The sequence below is a fragment of the Montipora capricornis genome, chromosome 12 (genome assembly GCF_036669925.1).
Source record: "Montipora capricornis isolate CH-2021 chromosome 12, ASM3666992v2, whole genome shotgun sequence".
NCBI classification, from domain to species: domain Eukaryota; kingdom Metazoa; phylum Cnidaria; class Anthozoa; order Scleractinia; family Acroporidae; genus Montipora; species Montipora capricornis.
Genome location: NC_090894.1, coordinates 39,197,438 through 39,214,937, shown reverse-complemented (window position 1 = coordinate 39,214,937; position 17,500 = coordinate 39,197,438). Strand labels below are relative to the sequence as shown.

Genomic DNA, 17,500 nt, shown 5'->3' with positions numbered 1-17,500 from the left:
GCCCAATGCTTCATGAAAAGTCTCGAGTGATTCAGTTACTTCTTGTGGTAAATCAGGTTCAGGTTCGCCTTCGGCCGCCATCTTGGAAATTGTTCTACAAACTGACAGTAACCTGGGCTCTAATAATGGTGTTTACATATTTAGTAGCAACTGACGTGAAAATTCAGGAACGTCAAAAAGTGCAACGTGGAAAGAGGAAAGTGAACAAAAATTATGTTCTGAATTACAGCAAGTCCAAAAAAAGTATATATAAGATGCACAGTTTTCAGCACATTAAAAGGTAAATGTAAAAGAGGGCAGAGTTGCGTAACTTCAGCCCTTCGACTGCCAAGATTTTGATAATGGGTATGACACTATCTCAGTTTTTCTCGAGAATGAGCGAACTGTTGAAATCTTTTTCAAATCACGAAGCCCGTATTTTGATGGTGGGGCTTGACGCAGCTGGGAAGACTACGATCTTGTACAAACTGAAGTTAAATGAAACCGTTAGCACCATTCCAACCATTGGTTTCAATGTGGAGACCGTAAGTCCATGCAAGGGGGTCACTTTTACAGTGTGGGATGTGGGCGGTCAGGAGAAGATCCGGCCACTTTGGCGGCACTACTTTCAGAATACCCAAGGCTTGATTTTCGTTGTTGATAGCTCTGACTTGGAAAGGATATCAGAAGCAAGAAACGAGCTGTTCAGTGTTCTTGAAAGCCCGGAAATGGAAAGGTTCCGGTAGTTGTTGTGGGAAACAAGCAAGATCTTCCGAGAGCCTTGAAGGCGAACGAGCTTGCTCAAAAGCTTTCTCTGTTGCAGCATAAAGCGAATCCATGACATGTTCAAGAAGCATGCGCAAAGAATGGTGAAGGCATTTACGAAGCTATGCACAAATTGAGCGATATGGTGAAAGAATTTGAAAAAAGCTCAAGAAGGTACTGAAGATTTCACATTGAACTGTTGTAATCTACTAATACCCTTAACTACAACTTTTGGCAAATATTTTATCATTTTGAAAACCGTATGCATGAATAAAAATTTTGTAACATGGTGACGACCTTTTGACTTAGGCCTGTTTCAAGTTTCACTCGCAGGTCAAATTCTCCAATGGGTTCGGCACTACACTGGCTCGACGTTTTCGCTTAGCCGGAGCGTTACGGTATTCGTTTCATTTTAATCAACAATTAAATCGTCTGGCTATTCGCAAATAAATCGTACAGATGCAGCAGACTCACGGAAAATTTCCATTGGTGTTAAGAGTTAACTGAGGGCTGGCTCCAGCAGAGATAACTCCGACCAGCACGAGTAGTTTCAAACTGAGCCAAAGTTACTTTACTTTCTTTTAACTTTTCTTACAAATTGCCGATCATTTTGTATTCCCACTTTTATTGTTTGAATGAACGACAAACACATGTTTTATATAGACTTTCGAATTTTTCCTCAGAATGTTTCCTGGTTATTTTTGCATAGGTATTTCTGTTTGGCCTGGGCTGTTTAAATGCCAAATTTGCAAATGTGCTTTTTTATCAAGTATTCCTATTCTTTACTTTTTTTTTTATAAGGAATTAGTATTTGCCTCTGCTGCTGGTAGAAGTTTGTGGCATTTTGTCCATTCACACGTCAGCAGTTCAGTATTTCTTATACTAGTAGTACTAAATGTAATTTTATTAAAACAAGTCTTGTAGTGAGCTTGTAGTGGCTCAAGCATTTTCTCTCGAGTGTTCACATATATATTTTTAGATTCTTGCACTTGCGCGGAAAGAAAATGGGATGGGGGAGGGGTGGAAATTCTGGAACTCTCTCTTAAAGTCATTTGCCCAGCCCTAAACCCATTGAAAGGTATATTCTCCATCCAAAACTGCAAAGCAAGAGAACCACTTACAACTGGTAACCTTACGACGTTATCGTAAAGACGGTAAGCTTATACCTCAAACGCCGGTTGTTAAAATTATTTTAGCATCGTGTTTACGTGAAACGGCAAGCGGGAGACTGCTACAAGTCGTAAAAGTAAGAAAATTTTCCCTTACTCCGTTTCGTCGAAGAAGGAACGTATATGTTGTGGTTTAAATTTTTTATATTTGATTTTTTTTCAAAGCAGTTATTTTTTTTTTCAAACCAGTTTAAATTTCTTGAACTGTTTTTTTTTTTAAATCAACTGTCTCAAAAAGAGATTCTTCTTTTTTTGAAGGTGTAGTTAAGAAAGCTGGGACTTGGTTTTTTTAGGGGGTTAAAAAAAAATAGACATTTTTCCCTCCCTTCTACTCACTTACCCCTCCCTGGTGTTCTCCATCACCTCCATCCTATCCCCCCCCCCCCCCCCCCCCAAAAAAAAAATACTACTCCCTCTACACAACGCTACCAACAGAAATTGCACATTTCTCAAGACCTTTCTGTATACTCAGCAGACTGGGCAACATTTGATCTTGAACTCCGTACCTCTGAATCTGCCGTCTTCTCCTAAAGGTGAAATGAACAATAATTTTGGAATTTTTCCTATTTGCCTTTTAAATGTGTACCAAGACCAAAACAACCATTGTAACTCAAAATCATAACGAAATTGTCCAATCTGAGCATATAAAACAGAAATACAACTAAGAGTACGGAAATATCCGAGGAACTCACAAAAACGTTCCTGAAATGGCCACTCATAGAAGAGGAGGAATGGAAACTAGCTAACATTACTGTTACCACAGATGGCCCAGAGTCGAAAGGTAAACAATTATAGGGATTTGTATAGAAATCTCGATAACTATGGTTGCCCATTCGTTTCAAATTACGACAGGGTATACGCGGGTTTTTCTGCCGCGTATACTTTTTTAAATACGATACGTATGGGCTTTGAGCCCATGTATACGACCATTAAGATCGCGTATATGCGCGTTTTAAATGGCCAAACATACGCTTCCTAAAAAAACCCATATATACTGATGCTAAAATGTGCTTATATGCGCAAAAACAGACAATGCAAATGAAAAGCTCAAGGCATCACGGTGGCGAACATTTAAGTGCAAATCGCATAATTATCACTTACCCAGCGTGGTTCCGGGACACGCTAAATATAGCGCCCACTTCGCATGCGGGAGGTACCGAGATCGACACTCGGATTTTTCACAGGCAGCCTGTTGTATTGTTACCAAGTTTAATCATGTCATGTCTGCGAGTCTTTCCTTGGAATGAAGAGCAGTTTATCTGCTGTAAACTTCTAAACAAGGTCTCTATTGGTTCAACGATGGGAACTCCTGTTCACCTAGTGAGAGTGAAATCACTGGGACATTCACGGCAAGTGACAGCAAAGGAGGCTCACGGAGGAATGAGCTCCACCTGATGATTTTTTCAGGAAACTTGGAATCCTCCATTTTTTAAAGCTGTTAATGTTGACCCGAAAAACGCCCGTAATCAACTCTACAGCTGAATGAAAATCGCTTTCAAGGCAAAGACCTCACACATAGACTCGCTTTGACGAAGGTGACGAAGTGATCTTCTGATTGGCCCCTTAGTCATGGCCAACCTTTCGGTTAACAGCCGAATGCGCTAACCGATTGCGCCACAGAGACAGGTCTGACGGGACAAACTCCTACTCAACCTTGACCACGACTATGCGATGAACCTTCTAAATTTCTGCGGCCATTTTTTCTTGTCCTTTTCAGACACGAAAGTAGCAGTGTCGAGAAAAACAACAACCAGTCCAGAACGTGTTGTTAACGATCCTTTGATTTGCTTCGTTATTTCCAACAGCTGTCGACAAAACAACCAGCCCACAACGTCTTTGAAGAAATTTTTAACGTTCCTTTGATTTTTTTGCACTAGTGGTAACCCTTGAGAGCATTTATTCCGCGCACTTACACTCCAGTATCTTAATGTTCCATTTCACGGTGACAACTCTATTCCGCAAGAATCTTCGAGTTTCACACAGACCAAAGACAAAGAAACTTTAAAAGCAAGCCTGATTTTAAATACGCTTTTTGCAATGCCTGAAGTTCCTTATTCTTGAAAGAAAAGCCTTACATCAGAAGGGTGCATTTGTGAAATTTGGATCACTTGAGAGCACAGTGATCCTTTTTAATTTCATACTCCTTAACATTCCACAACTTTTTAACCACATATATAGTCGTGCTTGTTTTCGTAGTGTAGTAGTTATCACGTCCGCCTCACACGCGGAAGGTCGCAGGTTCAAGTCCTGCCGAAAACAAAATGCATTTTTGAGGAACCTATACCTGAAGCTAAACGACCACGACTCCAGGTTTCTCATTTTGAAGACTGCTACACCATGTTTATTCCAGCCCAACAACCTGCAGTCCCGCAATCTCCAAAGACCATTGATCATATGTTGTCAAGTCCAAGAAAATGCACTTTCCTTTTGTCCGTCTGGGTCTGTGCATCGGTACCTGTTAAACGCGAATTGCCTCAACTCAGCTACTTCACTCACGTGGTGATTAACAATGAGACAATTTAGACATAGAACACCACATTAGGACAAATGGTAGGGTTTCTTTTCAACTCTCGCTCAAGTAATTTTCTAAAAAGTTGCAACAAGATGGCCGCGGACGGACAGCTAGTTTGTAGTTCTGATGATGATCACGACTCACTGCCAAAAAGCGAGTCTTGTTCGCTTGAACCTGAGGCCTGTGAACTGGAATATCTTAGTCTTTCATGTAAAGCAGTTGTTCAAGTTTTAATTTTTAATTATTAACTTAACTGATGATTCTCCGTGTCTAAATAAAGATTTACGCCTGGTGGCAATACGAAACAATTCAAAAGTTCCAACGGTAATGTAATAATAAACTGGTATAGCAAGAAACAACAAACCCTGAACTTTCAGGGACGCGATGGCCCTGGTCTAAAGGACAAACTAGTGGAATTAGTACGAACGAAGCCGGGAACTTTAACGGATTTACAAGCCCCAGAACCTTTGGTATCAATCGAGCAAACAATGCAGCCATCATTATCGTAGGAAGCCAACAGTTGTCACCTAAATGGTGGAACATCGATCGACGACGAGAGCTCGACAAATTGTCCTCAACAGCGACCAAATTCAGAAATTGTGAGCGACATTGAGGGTTTAAAACTTGATTTATTGATACTTCAAAAAACAGTTGAAGAAAATTCAAAGCTTTTGTCCATTATTAATACCAAACATCAAGATTAAAATGCTTCTTGTTCCGAACTACTTGATTACAAGAAGAGGTGCGTAACGTTATTATCCTCTCTTTCTAAAAAAGACAATGCAATCAAAGATTTGGAAGAAAGATGTTTGACCTTTGAGAGCCGCCTTTTGTCTTTAGAACAACAGAATGAATCCCTTAGGTTTGCACTAACCATCATTATGCAAGAAAAGAGAGATGCTGAAAACAAAGAACCAAAGTCAAGCGAATGCTGGATCCATGTGGATGAGAAGCGAGGCAACAACGGAAATCGTGAACGTAGCCAGAAGACAGTACGCCCTGATATCACCGAAACTCGAAACAGTTTTGAGTCCCTTCGTCGAATTAATGAAGCGCAAGTGGATGTGAGAAATGAGAATAACCGTACTGCAAATAACGATGATAGAAGCTTCAGAAGACCCTCGTGCCGGCCTATCGATGTTACAACACAAAGGACTAATCAATCTGTATCAACCAAGTCGACAACAAAGCGCCATCAAGCGCGACCTAATCGTCAAAAGAAAGTTATGATTGCCGGGGATTCTGTTCTCAAGCACCTCCAAGGCCATAAAATGTCTAGAAATTCGAGAGTTAAGATATCCTCCTTTCCGGGATGCACAAGGGAAGACATGCATGATTTTATAAAGCCACTCCTACGAAAGAATCCAGACGAGATCATACTTCATGTGGGGACTAATAGCCTAAGATCCTGCGACACCCCTCGTGCTTGTGCTGATGAAATAATCGACCTGGCCACGATGGTTAGCTGTGAATCTCCAGCAAAGATTGCGTTATCAAGTCTTGTGTGTAGATCTGACGATGAAGCCTTGGCTTGCAAAATAGCTGAAGTGAACAGAATCCTCGAAGATTGCTGCAATCGGAAGAGCTGGGGATTTGTTGATCATTCAAACATTTCTACCTCGAATCACTTAAATCGTAGCGGCCTTCATTTAAACAAGTCTGGGACCTCTCGTCTTGCACAGAATCTTATAAATTATTTACGTTTAGATTAGGACATTGCTGTCTGGGAATCCGATTCGACTGATGACCGTCCACGCGAAAACTGGGGTAAGTTCAACTGTTCTAGTATTTTTGGCCGAGGTTTGATCATCGCCTCCCTTAATATTAACAGTTTGCCCTCTCACATTGACGAACTTAGAGTTTTCATGCATGATTCCAAAATTGATATTTTGTCAATTAACGAGACTAAACTAGACTCAACCGTTCATGATAGTGATACCTGGTTTCGAAATAGTTAGAAAAGACCGTAGAGTTAATGGAAGGAAAGGGGGGCGGTGTTTGTATCTATTTGCGCACAAATCTTAACTATCGAATACGTGATGATTTGATTAATGATGACCTCGAGTGCTTTATTGTCGAAATTAGTAAGCCACGAAGTTCAGTATTCCTGGTCGGCACCTGGTATCGACCTCCAAACTCTTCGCCTGAACGTTTCAATGAATTCGAAAATGTAATTGACAAAATTGACGCTGAAAGTAAGGAACTATATATACTTGGTGATGTTAACTGCAATTTATTGCCAGAGGCTTCTGCTCATATTTCCTCTCATCTAACAAACATTTTTGACATTTATGGTCTTAGTCAGTCAATCACTGAGCCAACACGCGTCACTCTTGTCTCTAAGACACTTATTGATTTATGTATCACCAACTCCCCAGAGAAAGTTTCAAATTCAGGTGTCATTCACCTTGGGATTAGTGATCACTCTCTTGTATTTATGACGCGCAAAGTCCATCATGACCGTTTTTGCCCGCGAACGATTGAAATGAGGCAATTTAAACACTTTGAAAAGAACAAGTTCTTAAATGATCTGGAACAAATGCCGTGGTCGAATGTTGATCTGTGTTCTGATCCAAATGGCTTGTGGCATGAATGGAAACAAATGTTTGTTAGTTGCATGGACAAACACGCACCACGCAAACTAAAAAGAATTAGTAAAAAGTGGGCTCCGTGGATTACTAAAGAGTTATTGAATAAAATACATAGAAGAGATTTAATTAAAAAGAAAGCAATTTCATCGAATGATCATGACATGTGGGAGCAATTTAAACGTGCTAGAAACCAAGCAAATAATGCAATTAAACAAGCAAAGAAGCGCTACTTTTCTGATAACTTGAAAGTTAGCAAAGGGAATCCGCGCAAAACATGGAAACTCATTAACGAGTTAACCTCACGTAACACTAGCAAGTCGACGAATATCTTAGAAATCCAAGTTGACAACAGAACAATAAGCAGTCCTGGCGACATGGCGGAAGCTTTTAATGATCATTTCACAAATATTGGCCAAGTGCTAGCCCAAGAGGTTCCTGCTGCAGAGTTTACTCTGCACTGATAAAGCATTTCATCTAAAAACTCCTAGTCTTGACGTTGTTTTTAACCTATTGAGGAATATTGATGAAAAGAAAGCCACTGGCCTCGATATGATCCCAAGTAAGTTGTTAAAAATGGCTGCTAGTATTGTTACTCCATCGCTGACCGTCATATATACAAAGTCAATTATCACTGGGATTTATCCAACAGAATGGAAAATGGCCAGGGTAACTCCGGTGTTTAAAAAGGGTGAAAAATCGGACCTCAACAATTATCGTCCAATTTCCGCTATTCCGGTTGTCTCGAAGGTTTTTGAAAAAATTGTTTACGATTAACTGTACCAATACCTAAATGACAATCAATTGTTATCAAGTTGTCAGTCGGGCTTTCGCTCCTTACATAGCACCCTGACGGCCTTGCTTGAGGCGACAAATAGCTGGTCTGTTAACATTGACAACGGCTTCCTGAACGGAGTAGTCTTCATTGACCTTAAAAAAGCTTTCGACACAATTGATCACGAAATTATTTTACGTAAATTGTCTTACTTTGGTGCTGACCAGGCAACTGCTAAGTTGTTTCAGTCATACCTAAGTAATCGGACCCAAAGGTGTAATGTAAATGGAAATCTGTTTACTGCCAGCACTGTTACATGTGGCGTGCCGCAGGGTAGCATCCTGGGTCCCTTGCTTTTTTTGATGTACATTAACGATCTCCCTAACTGCCTGCGGGTTGCTGCGCCGAGAATGTTTGCTGATGACACCAGTATAACCTTATCTGCAAAAACGGTAGGCGATCTTAATCTAGCAGTGACTTCTGAACTTAACAATCTTACCTGTTGGCTGAGAGCCAACAAATTAAGTTTAAATGTGGCCAAAACTGAGCTAATGATAATCGGATCTAGGCAGAGATTGAATACCCAATGTGAGGAGATTAATATAAGTATCGATGACAGGACGATCAAGAGAGTTGACCATATTAAATCTCTGGGTCTTACCATTGATGCACAACTCTCTTGGTAAAAACAAGTTGACGAGATAAGCAAGAAAGTCTCTTCAGCCATTGGTGCATTGAAACGTGTACAACCTTTTATTCCGAGGGATGTTGCAGTTCAAATTTATAATGCTTTAATATTACCACATTTTGATTACTGCAGCCCGGTTTGGGATGGTATGAGTGGCTGTTTGAGTGATAAATTACAAAAATTACAAAATCGCGCTGCCAGAGTAATTACGCAATCACCTTTTGATAAGAGCTTAAACCTCCTTCTCGCGATGCTTAGGTGGGAAAAGCTGTCTCTTCGTCGTAAAAAGCAGAAAGCTTTAATTATGTATAAAACATTAAATGAACTTGCCCCATACTATCTTCAATGTCTCTTCACTGAACGCCACGTTAATGATTATAACCTAAGAAATCTGGAAGGAAAGCTTTCGCTGCCCAAGCCAAATACTAATTACTTAAAACGAAGTTTTTGCTACAGAGGGGCCTGTTTGTGGAACAACTTGCCCCAAGATTTAAAAAGCGTTTGTTCTATTGGGCAGTTTAAACGGGGTATTAAGAAAGTATCTGAGATATCGGAGTTCCACACGGCAATCATGTAAAGCAGTTGTTCAAGTTTTAATTTTTAATTATTAACTTAACTGATGATTCTCCGTGTCTAAATAAAGATTTACATTACATTATATTACATTACATTACAAACACAGTGGGCGTGACGGTAGCTTTCCCTGCACGGCCTGTTGCTCTAGTGGCATGATTCTCGCTTTGGGTGCGGGAGGTCCCGGGTTCGACTCCCGGACAGGCCCTTTTATACAGCAATGTTTATAGATCAAGAACTTGCCGTCAGTATCACGCCCCAACATACGGCACACTCTTCTTTCGCCATTGGAGGTCAACGTATCAAATTTAATCATGAATTGGAAAGCTTGGCAAATTCGTCTCACCCCTGCGCATGATTAGCACATTAATGCCACAAACGTGTCACACCAGACCTCCCGCTGTTGTTCAAGTTAAAAAGCTTGAAGCAAGCATAGGATGCTCGCATCTTGGTCGAGTTGTCTTCTAAACAACAGAGCTGAATGACATTAAACTCTCTTACTCATAAGATTTAAGGTTGACAAGTGGTCTTGTGACATTTCCATAGCTGGTCGCTCGTGTCACTTTTGTGCCTAATCCTAAGCTTTCTTCCGACCTGATGCTCTCTTCAATCATATATCTGATCACGGACGACGAGGTGTCGAGGCAAAAACAGACGATGCAAATGAGAAGCTCAAGGCATCGCGGTGGCAAACATTTAAGTGTAAATCGCATAATTATCACTTACCCAGCGTGGTTCCGGGAAACGGGGAATATAGCGCCCACTTCGCATGCGAGAGGTAGCGAGATCGACACCCGGATTTTCCACAGGCAGCCTGTTGTATTGTTACCAAGTTTAATCATGTCATGTCTGCGAGTCTTTCCTTGGAATGAAGGGAAGTTTATCCGCTGTAAACTTCTAAACAAGGTCTCTATTGGTTCAACGATGGGAACTCCTATTCACCTGGTGGCTGTGAAATCACTGGGACATTCATGGCAAGTGACAGAAAAGGAGCCTCACGGAGGAATGAGCTCCACCTGATGATTTTTTCAGGAAACTTGGAATCCTCCATTTTTTAAAGCTGTTAATGTTGACCCGAAAAACGCCCGTAATCAACTCTACAGATGAATGAAAATCGCTTTCAAGGCAACGACCTCACACATAGACTCGCTTTCACGAAGGTGACGAAGTGATCTTCCGATTGCCCCCTTAGTCATGGCCAACCTTGACTTGTTTGCCTACAGCTGGCCTAGGCCAATCAAAACTAAGCGTCCCTGGGTGGGCTTGAACCACCAACCTTTCGGTTAACAGCCGAATGCATGCATGCATGATATGCGCTAACCGATTGCGCCACAGAGACAGGTCTGAATGCTTGGCCGAGGACAAGATTGGATAAACTTCCACTCAATCTTGACCACGACTATGCGATGAGCCTTCTAAATTCCTGCGGCCATTTTTTCTTGTCCTTTTCAGACACGAAAGTAGCAGTGTCGAGAAAAAGAACAACCAGTCCAGAACGTGTTGTTAACGATCCTTTGATTTCCTTCTACTCATGCCTCACTTGCTTCGTTATTTCCAACAGCTGTCGACAAAACAACCAGCCCACAACGTCTTTAAAGAAAACTTTAAGGTTCCTTTGATTTTGTTGCACTAGTGGTAACCCTTGAGAGCATTTATTCCGTGAACTTACACTCCAGTATCTTAATGTTCCATTTCACGGTGACAACTCTATTCCGCAAGAATCTTCGAGTTTCACACACACCAAAGACAAAGAAACTTTAAAAGCAAGCCTGATTTTAAATACGCTTTTTGCAATGCCTGAAGTTCCTCATTCTTAAAAGAAAAGCCTTACATCACAAGGGTGCATTTGTGAAATTTGGATCACTCGAGAGCACAGTGATCCTTTTTAATTTCATACTCCTTAACATTCCACAATTTTCTTAACCACATATATAGTCATGCTTGTTTTCGTAGTGTAGTGGTTATCACGTCCGCCTCACACGCGGAAAGTCGCTGGTTCAAGTCCTGCCGAAAACAAAATGCATTTTTGAGGAGCCTATAGCTGAAGCTAAACGACCTAAAATCCAGGTTTTTTATTTTAAAGACTGCTACACCATGTTTATTCCAGCCCAACAACCTGCAGTCCCGCAATCTCCAAAGACCATTGATCATATGTTGTCAAGTCGAAGAAAATGCACTTTCCTTCTGTCCGTCTAAGTCTGTTCATCGGTACCTGTTAAACGCGAATTGCCTCAACTCAGCTACTTCACTCACGTGGTGATTAACAATGAGACAATTTAGACATAGAACACCACATTAGGACAAGTGGTAGGGTTTCTTTTCAACTCTCGCTCAAGTAATTTGCAACACAGTGGGCGTGACAGTAGCTTTTTCTGCACGGCCTGTTGGTCTAGTGGCATGATTCTCGCTTTGGGTGCAAGAGGTCCCGGGTTCGACTCCCGGACAGGCCCTTTTATACAGCAATGTTCATAGAACAAGAACTTGCCGTCAGTATCACGCCTCAACATACGGCACACTCTTCTTTCGCCATTGGAGGTCAACGTATCAAATTTAATCATGAATTGAAAAGCTTGGCAAATTCGTCTCACCCCTGCGCATGATTAGCACATTAATGCCACAAACGTGTCACACCAGACCTCCCGCTGCTGTTCAAGTTAAAAAGCTTGAAGCAAGCATAGCATGCTCGCATCTTGGTCGAGTTGTCTTATAAACCACAGAGCTGGATGACATTAAACTCTCTTACTCATAAGATTTAACGTTGACAAGTGGTCTTGTGACATTTCCATAGCTGGTCGCTCGTGTCACTTTTGTGCCTAATCCTAAGCTTTCTTCCGACCTGATGTTCTCTTCAATAATATATCTGATCAGGGACGACGAGGTGTCGAGAAAAAACAGACGATGCAAATGAGAAGCTCAAGGCATCGCGGTGGCGAACATTTAAGTGCAAATCGCATAATTATCACTTACCCAGCGTGGTTCTGGGAAACGGGGAATATAGCGCCCACTTCGCATGCGGGAGGTACCGAGATGGACACCCGGATTTTCCACAGGCAGCGTGTTGTATTGTTACCAAGTTTAATCATGTCATGTCTGCGAGTCTTTCTTTGGAATGAAGAGCAATTTATCCGCTGTAAACTTCTAAACAAGGTCTCTATTGGTTCAAAGATGGGAACTCCTGTTGACCTGGTGAGTGTGAAATCAGTGGGACATTCATTGCAAGTGACAGAAAAGGAGCCCCACTAAAGAATGAGCTCCACCTGATGATTTTTTCAGGAAACTTGAAATCCTCCATTTTTTAAAGCTGTTAATGTTGACCCGAAAAACACCCGTAATCAACTCTACAGATGAATGAAAATCGCTTTTAAGGCAAAGACCTCACACATAGACTCGCTTTGACGAAAGTGACGAAGTGATCTTCCGATTTTACCCCTTAGTCATGGCCAACCTTGACTTGTTTGCCTACAGCTGGCCTATGCCAATCAAAAGTAAGCGTCCCTGGGTGGGCTTCAACCACCAACCTTTCGGTTAACAGCCGAACGCGCTAACCGATTGCGCCACAGCGACAGGTCTGAACGCTTGGCCGAGGACAAGATTGGAAAAACTTCCACTCAATCTTGACCACGACTGTTCTAAATAAGATAATCGTTGTAATAAGGGTAATTAGTGACGTCATAGAGTGCGATCTCTTTAATCCAATAAACCTACTGAATGAACCAGGACTTATCTTTTATGTTGTGTTAAAATCGCAACATTGGTGCCCAGACCCGGCTCTTTCCGACCAAAATGTCAGAAGAGCTTCGAAGACTGAAGTCAGTACAAGGTTCATACAGAGGGCATTGCACTCAAGAGTTCAAAAAAGCCGACAGATTACTGACATCGGAGCCGCTCAACCCCGCCGAACTTAAAGCACTTCAAGATCGACTAACAAGAAGAGGACACGACATATCACAAATGGACTCACAAATAGCCATGGCTACTTCCGAGGAAGAGCTAGAGAACGAGATAGAAGATGCTTTGTCAGTTCAAGACACCATCTCCGACTACAAGTTCATGATAATGGAAGCATTGAAAAACGACCAACACGATAAACCGGTGAGTTCTTTCCATGATAACAATAGTTCAACGAAACCGACAACTACGCGAATCAACGTCAATTTGCCAAAACTCAGCATTCAACCATTCAACGGCAATCAATTAGATTGGTTCACTTTCTGGGACAGTTTTAGCGCAGCGATCGACGAACACACCGAATTGAACAAAATCGAAAAAATGAATTATTTACAAAATATGCTTAAAGGAGAGGCAGCGCGCGCGATCGCTGGACTACCACTTACCAACGAAAACTATACGAAAGCAATCGAAATATTGAAAGGACGCTTCGGCGATAAACAAAGTATTATCAATGCATACATGGAATCTCTGACCAGAGCTACCCCACCGACATACGAAATATCGAGTCTGCGAACATTTTATGACTCCTACGAATCAAACATTCGTGGTCTGGAGGCCCTCGACGTAAAAACCGACACGTACGGCTGCCTTCTTATACCGATACTCTTGAAGAAACTACCAGAATCCATACGCGATATTCAGATCTGACAGTTCGGCGGATAAGTCACGTGACAAGTTACGAATCGCACTTCGACGAGAAATCGAAACAATCGAGATGGGTCGCCTGTCAACCACGAAAAGCTACGAAACATACGACGAAGAACCACTTGTTCCGACAACGGGGACGATGCTATCCAGAACGCAGCCAAGAACGCAGAGCGAGAAACAACGCCCGAAACAAAAGAAATGCGCCTACTGTGACGGTAGCCATTGGTCAGACAATTGCAGCGAATTCGTAACTGTGCAAGAACGTTACCAAGTACTACAACGACAACAACGTTGTTACAACTGCCTGGGCACAAATCATAACAAAACAAAATGTTTTTCTAAGCGGCGCTGCATGAAGTGTAAACAGAAGCATCATACTTCACTTTGCCACGGACAAACACAAAACCCGCCAAAAGATACCGCGTCTAACCCGTCAACCTCAAAGATCGAGCAAACGAAAGCAAGCACACATGACGAACCGAAGGAGACTCACAAAGACAAGAAAACCCACTCAGACAATACCCACGTAGGCACAACCCACGTAGGAACAACGCAGTTGCTAGATCTGCAACGGAATCAAATCCTAATGCACTCAGCTACAACTACAGCAATCGGCCAAGGATTTCAATGCTCACAGGCACATATTCTCTTTGATACAGGCTCGCAGAGGACGTTCATCACAGAAAACATGAGGAACCGACTAAACCTCAAAACTATACGCAAAGAACTCCTTGACGTAACCACATTTGGCGATATCAAAACCACCAGAAGAAACTACGAGGTAGCCTCACTCAATCTAGATACGGGAAAGGAAAGTTTATCATTAACGGCACTTGTAACTCCTACAATCTGCCCACCACTGAAGATAAAAGCTTTCGAAATTCCCCCCGAACTAGAAGGTCTAAAACTAGCGGACACACCTATCGGAAACTCAGAAGTGGATATACTTATCGGAAACGACCGTTACGGTCACCTGATCACTGGCAAGATGATCAAAACGAGTAACGAAGCCATGATCGCTATCGAAAGCAAATTTGGCTGGCTTCTAGCAGGATCCACCTCTAATATACGCAACAGCAACACAATGGGATGTCACCGGATAGACACCCAGTCCGCCGAATCACAACTCGACATCATACTCACCAAATTTTGGGAAACAAACCAAATCCCCGACGAACGCAATCAAGACGATTCCGTCATGGAAACATTCCGAAAAACAATCAAATTCAACGACACTTCGGGTAGGTATAGTGTTGCATTGCTGTGGAAAGAAAACAAAAACGATCTGCCGTCCAACCTGAACCTCAGTGTAAAACGACTAGCCAGTCTCCAGCGAACCTTAAACAAAAGAGACCACGAACTTATCGGCAAATACGACAAGCAACTGCAGGAGCAGCTTCGAATGGGATTTATAGAGATAGTGCCGGACATGCATCACCACGAAGAAATCGTCCACTACATTCCTCACTTCCCAGTGTTTAAAGAGGATAGCGCAACAACAAAAATGAGAATAGTCTATGACGCCTCAGCAAAGCAAAACTCCAATTCACCAAGCTTAAATGACTGTCTTCACACCGGAGAGAACCTAATGCAAGACCTGACAGGAATTCTTCTCTGATTCAGAGCACACAATGTGGCATTCATCGCCGATATCGAGAAGGCATTTCTCCAGATCCAACTCCACCCAAACGTTAGAGACGCCACGCGATTTCTTTGCCTTAAAGACATCAACAAACCAGCCACCGATACAGATAACTTACGAGCATATAGGTTCCAACGCATCCTATTTGGAGCGACTTCGTCACCCTTTCTTTTAATTGCAACAATCCAGTATCACTTAATGAAAGCAAATACATGGATAGCTACTGACCTCATCAACTCAATGTACATGGATAACGTGGTGACGGAGGCTGACAGCCAGGAAAAGGCCATGGAATACTATACATTATCACGAAAATATTTGAAGGACGCTGGAATGAATCTGAGAGAATGGAATTCGAGCTCACCAAACCTTAACATCAAAGCAAAAGAAGACAAATGCGCCGCTAAAAATCCGCAAACCAAACTACTAGGTCTAAAGTGAGATGCGACACTGGACACGCTATCACTCTCACTCGATAAGATGATAAACGGCATTTCACAAGCTACTCAACAAAAGATGAGCAAAAGGTCTGTCCTAAGCATCGCCTCAAAAGTATTCGACCCTCTCTGATTTGTTGAACCTATCACCGTTAAAGCAAAGATCATGAGACAAGACATATGGAAACAAAACATGACTTGGGACCAAGAAATAAGGAATGACTTAAAAGAACAGTGGATTAAATGGCTCGACGACATTAAAAACCTGTCCATGTTCAAAATACCAAGACCATTTTCAGTGACAACATCACCAGCAAACAACTTCATATATTCTGTGATAGCAGTCAACGAGCCTACGGTGCGGTTGCATACCTCCGAGGAACATCAGGACACATGACGCAAACAAGCTTCGTAATCGCCAAAACAAGAGTCGCACCCGTTATATAAGACGCAAACACTTCCACGATTGGAACTACTAGCAGCACTGTTGGGAGCCAACCTAGCGACGTACATCACGAAAACTTTACAACTCGAAAAGGAATGCGAAATCGTCTACTGGAGCGACTCACAAATTGTGCTATCGTGGCTTTCATCCAACAAAAGACTGCAACCATTCGTACACACGCGAATACGCAAGATAACGCAAATAACAGGGACACATAAATGGATGTTCTGTCCCACATCCTCAAATCCTGCAGACTTAATAACACGAGGAATAAGCACAACGATGTTCTATCAGAATAGAGCATTATGGTTTGAAGGTCTATCGTAGCTAAAAGCACCGAATGACCAGTGGCCACAAGTTCAGTCAAAGGAACCTATCACAGACATAATCGACAGTCCACAAATGCATATAATAGTCAAATCAGATAGCCCTAACATACTTGACTCAATAGAGGTACAGCACCTTAAACAGAGCGATCCGAGTAACGGCCACACTCCTTCACTACACAGATATATGGCGAAAAAGGAACACAAAGTCTACTATTACAACTGAAATAATGCAGGGTGCTCGACTTGCATTACTAAAAGGAACCCAAAGAAAACACTATGAACGCGAAATCACTTGCTTAAAGGCGAAAACGAAGTCAAAACAACCGGCTATCATGCAACAACTAGGACTGTTCCTCGATGACCAAGAAGTACTTCGCTGTCGTGGTAGACTACACTATGCAGACCTTCACTATGACACAAAATGCCCAATTTTGTTACCTAAAAATAGCACATTCACTTCATTGGTCATCCAACATACACATACAATGCTCAAACACGGTGGAGTTCAGGACACATTAACTCAAATAAGACAACAATTCTGGATACCCCAAGGTCGACAACTTGTTAAAAGGCTCATATCGAAGTGCGTTATATGTAGAAAACATGAAGGACCACACCTTCATTCCGTTCCAACACCACCATTACCCAAAGAACGGATCTCACAGTCACAGCCCTTCCAACACACAGGCATCGACTTCGCAGGACCTATGTACGTCCGTAACAAGAATACTACATCGAGCAAGGTCTATGTATGCTTATTCACCTGTACTGCCATAAGGGCAACACATCTTGAACTGGTTGAAGACCAAACAACTGAAGCCTTTCTAAGAGCATTCAGACGATTTATAGGCAAAAGAGGCGTTCCGGAGACTATCATCTCTGACAATGCCAAAACGTTCAAAGCAGCCGCACAAGACCTAGAAACTCTACATAGCGGAATTCTCTCTCACACTTCAACTCAGAAGGTCCTTGCAAACAATGGCATACGTTGGAAATTCA

General features: G+C 42.1%; 5 protein-coding genes, 6 non-coding genes and 1 pseudogene across 11 annotated transcripts in view; 9 read left to right on the top strand and 3 right to left on the bottom strand.

Annotated features, from left to right (window-relative positions):
• Positions 1 to 81, bottom strand: part of LOC138025826 (uncharacterized) — a 2,458-nt gene extending 2,377 nt beyond the window's left edge. Inside the window, exon 1 of the mRNA XM_068872982.1 lies at positions 1 to 81. This exon is cut by the window's left edge and continues 60 nt beyond it. Coding sequence (XP_068729083.1) covers positions 1 to 81 — 81 coding nt within the window.
• A 260-nt stretch (positions 82 to 341) lies between these two features.
• LOC138026832 (uncharacterized) lies at positions 342 to 925 on the top strand (annotated as a pseudogene).
• A 3,174-nt stretch (positions 926 to 4,099) lies between these two features.
• On the top strand, positions 4,100 to 4,172 carry Trnav-cac (transfer RNA valine (anticodon CAC)). The gene has a single exon. It is a non-coding gene; the product is annotated as a tRNA-Val (tRNA).
• A 2,228-nt stretch (positions 4,173 to 6,400) lies between these two features.
• Positions 6,401 to 7,477, top strand: LOC138025825 (uncharacterized). The gene has a single exon (XM_068872981.1). The coding sequence runs from the start codon at positions 6,401 to 6,403 to the stop codon at positions 7,475 to 7,477; it is 1,077 nt and encodes a 358-aa protein (XP_068729082.1).
• A 1,708-nt stretch (positions 7,478 to 9,185) lies between these two features.
• Trnap-ugg (transfer RNA proline (anticodon UGG)) lies at positions 9,186 to 9,257 on the top strand. The gene has a single exon. It is a non-coding gene; the product is annotated as a tRNA-Pro (tRNA).
• A 1,040-nt stretch (positions 9,258 to 10,297) lies between these two features.
• Trnan-guu (transfer RNA asparagine (anticodon GUU)) lies at positions 10,298 to 10,388 on the bottom strand. The gene has a single exon. It is a non-coding gene; the product is annotated as a tRNA-Asn (tRNA).
• Positions 10,389 to 10,992: 604 nt separating this feature from the next.
• On the top strand, positions 10,993 to 11,065 carry Trnav-cac (transfer RNA valine (anticodon CAC)). The gene has a single exon. It is a non-coding gene; the product is annotated as a tRNA-Val (tRNA).
• Positions 11,066 to 11,427: 362 nt separating this feature from the next.
• Trnap-ugg (transfer RNA proline (anticodon UGG)) lies at positions 11,428 to 11,499 on the top strand. The gene has a single exon. It is a non-coding gene; the product is annotated as a tRNA-Pro (tRNA).
• A 1,040-nt stretch (positions 11,500 to 12,539) lies between these two features.
• Trnan-guu (transfer RNA asparagine (anticodon GUU)) lies at positions 12,540 to 12,613 on the bottom strand. Its single transcript has one exon. It is a non-coding gene; the product is annotated as a tRNA-Asn (tRNA).
• A 219-nt stretch (positions 12,614 to 12,832) lies between these two features.
• Positions 12,833 to 13,648, top strand: LOC138025824 (uncharacterized). The gene has a single exon (XM_068872980.1). The coding sequence runs from the start codon at positions 12,833 to 12,835 to the stop codon at positions 13,646 to 13,648; it is 816 nt and encodes a 271-aa protein (XP_068729081.1).
• Positions 13,649 to 13,715: 67 nt separating this feature from the next.
• On the top strand, positions 13,716 to 15,266 carry LOC138025822 (uncharacterized). The gene has a single exon (XM_068872979.1). The coding sequence runs from the start codon at positions 13,716 to 13,718 to the stop codon at positions 15,264 to 15,266; it is 1,551 nt and encodes a 516-aa protein (XP_068729080.1).
• Positions 15,267 to 16,986: 1,720 nt separating this feature from the next.
• Positions 16,987 to 17,500, top strand: part of LOC138025821 (uncharacterized) — a 1,221-nt gene continuing 707 nt past the window's right edge. The window contains exon 1 of the mRNA XM_068872978.1: positions 16,987 to 17,500. This exon is cut by the window's right edge and continues 707 nt beyond it. Coding sequence (XP_068729079.1) covers positions 16,987 to 17,500 — 514 coding nt within the window.

What these genes read in the sequence shown, in the direction of transcription:
- LOC138025825 (XM_068872981.1), top strand. Translation starts at nt 6,401, where the DNA reads ATGGAAGGAAAGGGGGGCGGTGTTTGTATCTATTTGCGCACAAATCTT.
- LOC138025824 (XM_068872980.1), top strand. Translation starts at nt 12,833, where the DNA reads ATGTCAGAAGAGCTTCGAAGACTGAAGTCAGTACAAGGTTCATACAGA.
- LOC138025822 (XM_068872979.1), top strand. Translation starts at nt 13,716, where the DNA reads ATGGGTCGCCTGTCAACCACGAAAAGCTACGAAACATACGACGAAGAA.